The sequence below is a fragment of the Branchiostoma belcheri genome, unplaced genomic scaffold (genome assembly GCF_001625305.1).
Source record: "Branchiostoma belcheri isolate BF01 breed outbred unplaced genomic scaffold, Haploidv18h27 scaffold20, whole genome shotgun sequence".
NCBI classification, from domain to species: Eukaryota; Metazoa; Chordata; class Leptocardii; order Amphioxiformes; family Branchiostomatidae; genus Branchiostoma; species Branchiostoma belcheri.
In genome coordinates this window covers 703800-710728 of record NW_017803491.1, presented here as the reverse complement: position 1 = coordinate 710728, position 6929 = coordinate 703800, and the positions used below count along the sequence as shown (strand labels likewise).

Here is a 6929-nt window from a genome sequence, read left to right as displayed (position 1 = left end):
TTAATCAAAGTATTACAACATTCTCAAGAAAAAACAGCCTTAATTCAATAATGTCATTTGAAGCAGGGTAATTTGTAATTACTTAATATTAATCCTATCTTCTCTTCAAGTATCCATACATTACACTGAGCCTTTGTGCAAGGGAAATTAGGATTTCCTACCCTGGATAATTCAACTGCCTGCCTATGGCATGGCAATTATTTGAATGTCCAACAATTTCTTGGTCTGAACATACGACTTGCATTATAATCTATTATCAATGAAGAGTCCTTATGTTTCCAATTAAAACTTCTCGAGCATTTAGATAACCATTAAATTCATTTGGGACTGTGCATTTGTGGCTGTATTGAAAATTAAATCCATCTATGTTATCGTAAAAATCATTGTACTTCTAAAAAGTCACAGTCCAAAGTTGAGTAACAAAAAATTCCTGGACATAAGGTTAATAAGTGCTATCAAACCTTTATATAAACCACCACTTTTGATGACATCTTTTTGAGTAAGTCTAAGATGTGTCATCTATAGTGATTGTAAGCTCAGTAGACCAGTGCAAAGGATACACATTCACTTCTATGCATTCAAATTTATCAGATGTTCAATGCATTGGATATCTTGAATCCACAGTAAAATACCATGATTACCAAATGTAATGATTTGTAAATCTGGAGTTTGTCTCATAGCTATCTATATTTATACAGATGGAAATACAAGTAGCAATTATATTTTAAAAAGTCCCTTTTCATTTCTCATATATTGGCCCATTTGGAGAATACAAAAAGTTGACTCCTTTTCAATGAATCATTCTTTCCTGTTAGACATATAAAGTAACCTAAGTACAATGTATACCTTTCAAAATCACTCAAAAAATGTCTCCAACAGTCTCAGTTTCAATACAATATTTGCTTTATTTGTGGCAGATGTGTATGAAAGTACACTTTTCATAGAAGCAAGATAAATTAATAAGGATATTCTCCTTTTTACATCAAGCAGATAGAATATAATACTCCCCCCGTAAATAATTTCATCAGGTTATACAGAATATAATACTGTATTTTATAAACATTGTACATGTAATCAGAAATAGTTTACATAAATTACTTTGGCAAGCAAAAAATACTGAATATGAACCATTTTCTTGGTCTCGTGTTCATAGGACTTATCTACAATACAAGAGTTCCACGACCTCATACCTTCACCAAATGATGTTAACCCTTGCGGTTGACGAATTATACAATTTCAATCATTGATTTCACTAATAATAGCCTCCATTAGCATGGATTATATGAGTTGATCATATTCTCCACCCAATGACAGCCTTATCTTAATAAAAAGGCTACTATAGCACTTCCTCATAAATTATGCAAATGAGGTCATGATTTGAATAAATTATGTTTATTGATGTTCGCCTTCACTTAACTTCCAAATGTGGCAAGTCTGACATTCCCAGCAGTTACAACTATGAAATCATAAAAAATTCCAATTAATTATGCAAATTAGGTCTTCATTTACATAATCTATATCCTCAGGTGATTTTTTTCATTCTCAATTACATGTCACAAGTGTTTCATAGTCCTATTATCGAACAAAGCAGATTTATAGAATTTCCTCCTTAATTATGCTCCTGATTTGCATAATTGTTATTTGATTAGGTCAAACATCGCTTCAGCTACATACATACCAAAAATCACCATAATCCGCCAATTGGTTCTTGAGTTATCCTCCTTCGAAAAAATTTCAACAAATGCTCCTGCAGTTTCAGAACAAGCCACTAGGGGGCCCAAACTCATGTCACTTCTTCCCTACCTAAAGAGCTATCTACCAACCAAAATTCGTGACCCTAGCATGTCCAGATCACGAGATATCAAAACCCGAAGTTCTGCTGCAATACCAACAAAAGCCGCCAGGGAGCCCAGAATCTAATCATTTCTAGGTCTCATCAAGACCTACCCACCTACCAAGTTTCATGACAATGCATATTAAGCTTCTTGAGTTATGCTGTTCACAAACGGACAAACGCTGCTGAAAACATAACCTTCTTGGCAAAGGTAACTAGTAATACTGTATACAGGTTGTTGCAGCTATAGTCCACTATTTGACCTGTTGGTTCAAATGCACTAGGAGAGACAGTCTGGAATTCAAATGTGAGACCAGTCAGCCATGTACTTAACTATTTCTCATCCATATACTAGTATATGTTTACATCATATGTGCGTACTTCTTGCCCTTGACAGACATGATGTGCTTTGCAGATGTCTGTTGAGGAATTTACTGACTACGTCTGCACCAAATGTGAAGGAGACTCTGCGGTCGTTCTCTCCCCAGCCCTGCACATCCTGGTCTGGGTCTGACCACAACAGGTCACACAGGAGACCTGCTGCTGCAGAGGATTGGTTCAAAGTTAGGTTACAGTCTTCTGAGGCATATGTATGTATTGATCTGTTTTATACTTCTGATCTCTTAATTGCCTTATGAACAGAATCACTGGCAGTCGAACAATACTGTTTATCCTGTTACAAGTTAGCTAATCCTACAAAATCCCACAAGCACCTTCCAAAGCCAACATCACCAGCCAAAACCCAAAAGCATGCATCATACAACTGTTGACAATGGCAGGCCAATAAGCACATTGCTGACCTGTGTCTGGCACATCTGTTGGCTTCATGATGCTGGATCTGCTCCAATGATTGAAAGCCTGGGGACAGTCCTGTAAGTAACATGAGGGGTATGTTTGCTACTGTCAGTAAAACTATACAAAATAAACCAAGCAACTGAGTGTATGAATTCTCCAAATTTTAGATAGCATCTTTCATATTTTGCCAGTCACTGATGAAAGAAGGCAGATGCTATCTGAAATGTCTGACTCTTCAGAGAATTTATCCAGTTGCTAATAATGATTTTGTATCACGTAATAGTACCAGCTCTAGAATTATATATAGTGTATCTTACACTGTGAGTATTGATTTTTCCGTATACCCAGGTGCGCTTGGATGTCTTAATCTTACACTTCAACAACCATAAGCATCCTCCCATCCATCAGGTATTGGGACTTTAGAAGTACAGGTAATGGGACCGACCCCCTATTGCTGCCCTTTCAACTAACAATCTCCCTCACCAGTGGTGAATTATGAATAAAACAATCAAATATACTTTGTGCAATCAGGTCTGCATGTCTGAAGCAGAGATTCCATGTGCCAATATGTATATTTGTGACCTTAGAGGAAGACTATGACCAATCATAAGCACACAGAATGCTACCTTTTCCTTATCTATCGTTATCTGTCTGACTAGTATCCCTGGTGAGACTGTAATGCCTGGTCACTTACACAGCAGGGCTCATCATACTTTTTTCTGCATACCTGCACTATTGCAGGTAACATCAAAAATTGCCTTCACCAGGAAAAAAATATAAACAAAGCTACGTACTAAATGTCACAAAAGGAAAAGTATTTGCTTATAAATACAATTGTATAAAAATTAAAGCCCAGTTTACATGCTGAGAACATCTCCAAAAAGGCATCTCTTTTAAACCATAAAGACAACATGGACAAAACTATATTGTGCAACTTGTCTGAGGCCTGCATGACTCAGGAGCATGCTAGAAATGTTTCTAACCCTGGAGTCAGGAGGGGCTGCTCCCACCCTGGCTCTGTCACACATGGGTTAGATTCCAGGCATTGCTGCTACCAAGTTGTCCTACATCGTCCCACCCACATCTGTACATAGTGTGTAAGACTTGTGGAATAGATTATATGACTCTAGATGCAAGGACAAACCTGTCTCACGCTCAAGTATTGACAGTTTGGAAAGCAGTGATGGAAGACTATTTTATTGAACATTAAACAGACCTCCATGAAGATCTTCTTGTCCACAATAGCAGGTAATGGGGAGACAGTTGAAGCAGTCTTTGGAAGTCTTCCCAGATTCCACATCTTCATGTTGAAGTGTCGTCAACCTGTTTGAGCACAGACAGAGGCAGAGGAGAATCATCTTTATCCTTATACAGGCTACATGACAACCTCCTAACACTGGTTATGATCTGTTTATTTATTAATTTCTGTCTGTATCAATGAATGTGAACCAGTATGTCCTTGCTGTGACCAAAGCCATCATAAAGACTCATGTCACATGTCATCATAAAGACATCATGTTGATGAGATGTTCGACAGTACAAAAACACCCAGTTTTAACCATGTGTACTCTACAGTAATACCCTCTATTTCTGAGTGTAGCCAATGAAACTTTGCTGTTTGTTGAAAGTGGTCCTTAAAAGATTCCAGAGGTCAGGAGGGACACTTCAAACCTCAAGCACGTATCAAGGGTGCAGCTGGAACAAATCCTACACAGTGAGCACTAATGCCACAAGCATAAGCACCCAGGTCACCATCAATACCTTTATTTGAAGTACAAAATCTTTGTTCAGTCACTAACTTTCAGCAAGGAGGTTTAAAATCAATTTTAAACCTCCTTGCTTTCATTGGTATATTCTGATAGCTTAGAATATTTGAAAAATCTATTTTAGAACAAGGCATAACCTCCTATTCATAAGATAGAATATGAGATATTGGTTACTCACATTTATCATGGAATCCATATATTCGATTGATGCTGGCACACTCATGGTTTCCTCTCAACAGGAAGAAATTCGCGGGGTACTTGATCTTGTACGCCAGCAACAAGCAGATGGTCTCCAAGGACTGTTTACCACGGTCTACGTAATCCCCAAGGAACAGGTAGTTGGCCTCAGGCGGGAAACCTCCTTACTCAAACAGTCGGATGAGATATGTGTACTGGCCATGGATGTCATCTATGAACTATACTGTACCCTTCATACAAGATGAGAAATGCATGTGCAAGATTACTCTGCTGACAAACCTGATAATCCTTTAATGGATTAAGATAAATGGACAGAACCCATTTTGAATTGATTTTTTTTTTAATATTTCATCACAAAACAAAACAAAAATTGATATAAGGAGAAATGCATTTGTTTTTGTTTGTATGCTGCAACCCATTGCAATCATAATACACCATGACATGCTGAGAATATTGCCGGTTTATATAAGAAGTTTATTGCAAATTCGTGCCCGGAGGCTAATTGCAAATTACAAACATAAAAGAACAATGTAACAGAGTATAAAATAACTAAAATCTACATGATAAAAGGTAGTTGTCTAGAGCTATAGCTATGCCTAAGACTATATATAAGGGGTTTGACTTCTCCTTTTTAGACTATGAAAGACGTAATGTCCCACCTTTTCCAAAATTCGTGGGTTTTTGGGAAGTTAAATGTCCAGACAGGAACAGTTTGTGTTTTTATTGTCTTTGATATTTGTGTGTTCTTTCAATCTACTTGCCCTTATATAAGACTACCTGTGGGACAGTTTTAAAGGCAAAGGTACTGCTGTTAATACTGTACACTAGTCAGTTATTCAATTTCACAATGTTACAGGTCATCCTTCTGACTACACACAAAACAATGGGTATGAACATGGTGTGAAGTAACATGCTACAATCCGCCTATACATGGCAGGCTTCATTGAATCAAGAGTGATTAGTAAATTAGCATGACTAAAGAGTGACTAGTAAATCGGTAAATTAAACTGTTAACATTAATTAGCAAATAATGAGAGTGTGAAATTTTGCAATCCAGATATTAATCCAAAGGATATTACAATCAATGGCCCTTACACTCTTTCAAATTCAAACAATTTGATTGAAAAAAAGGGCTACATGTACTGCTAATATGAACTCCAACCCAACTCAGACATGCTGTGAGGGATTGCATGTCATTGAATTTGAAAGAAAGGACCTCATGAGTAGAGTAAAGTAGAGTAGAGTATCGAGTAGAGTTAAGTCCAGTAGAGTCGTTCTGTGATTCACTGAGTGATTGTATAATATATAAAGCAAGGTGCTTGCTCCAAGCAAGCAAGCGCAGGACCCAAGCAGAGCTTTTGGTGGCTGAAAAAAAATTAACAGTTTAGTTTAGTTTAGTTTTAACGTTCGAACCTCCTTGGCCACGCTATCAGAACATTGTTAATTGTCCTTGACACGATTTTCATGATAGCCATTATACCAAAATTTACGAACTCTGTAGATACAAATGAAGACTAGATGGCACTAAAATGACCCTACTCTACTTAACGGCACAGTATACCTTCAAATACTGTAGTTGCTCTCAGCTGATGATATCGCTATGTCGAATCCCCCTGAGTGATTGAGTCTCCCTTCACCCAATATGGACACCCTTACCATATATAGATGTGGTAAAATGTCCAAATATGGCAAAGGGAGAGTAGATAGCTGGGACTGTCCCAGGGGAGTTTCTGGAGTCTTTGGAGCAAAAACGACCTCTAGCAAGTTTGGCAAAATTGCAGCAAATGCTAAGCAGTACAGATGCCGACTTCACACGAGAATGTGCGGATATCCCAAGTTTAATTATTAACGTTTTCATATTTTTGAAGGAGGATTGCTTCTTTGGTAAACAAAACGATCTAGATTTTTAATTTTGTACGAGTTACTTCCGAAATCTACCCCCTCTATCGCAAATGGATTCACCCATTTCGGCGCATGCGTATAGCTTTCATTCCGGAGGGAAAAATTTGAAGTTTGGACAAAACAGGTGTTGGAGTTGAAATATTTATTTCTGGCAATAATCAAGTTAAAATGGATGGCGAAGACCTGGACTGGACGACTGAGAATAAGCCAAGAGTGAGTTGAAGAACATTTCATTGTCTCATAATCTCACAAAGGGCACAGGAAAAGAAATTGTAGACTTTCTAATGGGGGGGGGGTACGATAATCTTCATATTACTAGATGTAACACTACTAACAGGTACTAGTAACCATAGATAACTGTAGTCTACAGGGTTCCTTTGGGATCCAGCACACAATTACAAAAGTTACAGCATTACATTATTCCAGATAGACAT

The 6929-nt window shown here is 37.5% G+C and overlaps 2 protein-coding genes across 4 annotated transcripts in view; one reads left to right on the top strand and one right to left on the bottom strand.

The window, feature by feature from the left end:
* Nucleotides 1–1558: 1558 nt before the first annotated feature.
* Nucleotides 1559–6342, bottom strand: LOC109469170 (serine/threonine-protein phosphatase PP1-beta catalytic subunit-like). 2 transcript variants are annotated; one of them, XM_019767577.1, is made up of 5 exons: nt 6155–6342; nt 4574–4823; nt 3846–3952; nt 2635–2704; nt 1559–2377 (listed from the first exon to the last, which is right to left on the bottom strand). In XM_019767577.1, the coding sequence occupies exons 3-5, from the start codon at nt 3933–3935 to the stop codon at nt 2202–2204; spliced, it is 336 nt and encodes a 111-aa protein (XP_019623136.1). In that variant the 5' UTR covers nt 3936–3952; nt 4574–4823; nt 6155–6342; the 3' UTR covers nt 1559–2201. The 2 variants fall into 2 exon arrangements, with proteins under 2 accessions (XP_019623136.1, XP_019623137.1); XM_019767578.1 differs by lacking the exon at nt 6155–6342 and having other exon boundaries at nt 4574–5145.
* Nucleotides 6343–6557: 215 nt separating this feature from the next.
* The window catches only part of LOC109469182 (intraflagellar transport protein 43 homolog A-like), a 12280-nt gene continuing 11908 nt past the window's right edge, over nt 6558–6929 (top strand). For both annotated transcript variants that reach the window (XM_019767614.1, XM_019767611.1), the window contains exon 1: nt 6558–6708. In XM_019767614.1, the coding sequence (XP_019623173.1) occupies nt 6664–6708 (45 nt within the window). In that variant the 5' untranslated portion in view covers nt 6558–6663. The remainder of the gene's footprint in view (nt 6709–6929) is intronic.

Coding starts and splice junctions, on each gene's coding strand:
- LOC109469170 (XM_019767577.1), bottom strand. CDS start 3,935: ATGAAGATGTGGAATCTGGGAAGACTTCCAAAGACTGCTTCAACTGTC. Junction 2,705..3,845: donor ACAAGAAGATCTTCATGGAG/GTCTGTTTAATG, acceptor TGTTACTTACAG/GACTGTCCCCAGGCTTTCAA. Junction 2,378..2,634: donor AACAGATGTGCCAGACACAG/GTCAGCAATGTG, acceptor AATCCTCTGCAG/CAGCAGGTCTCCTGTGTGAC.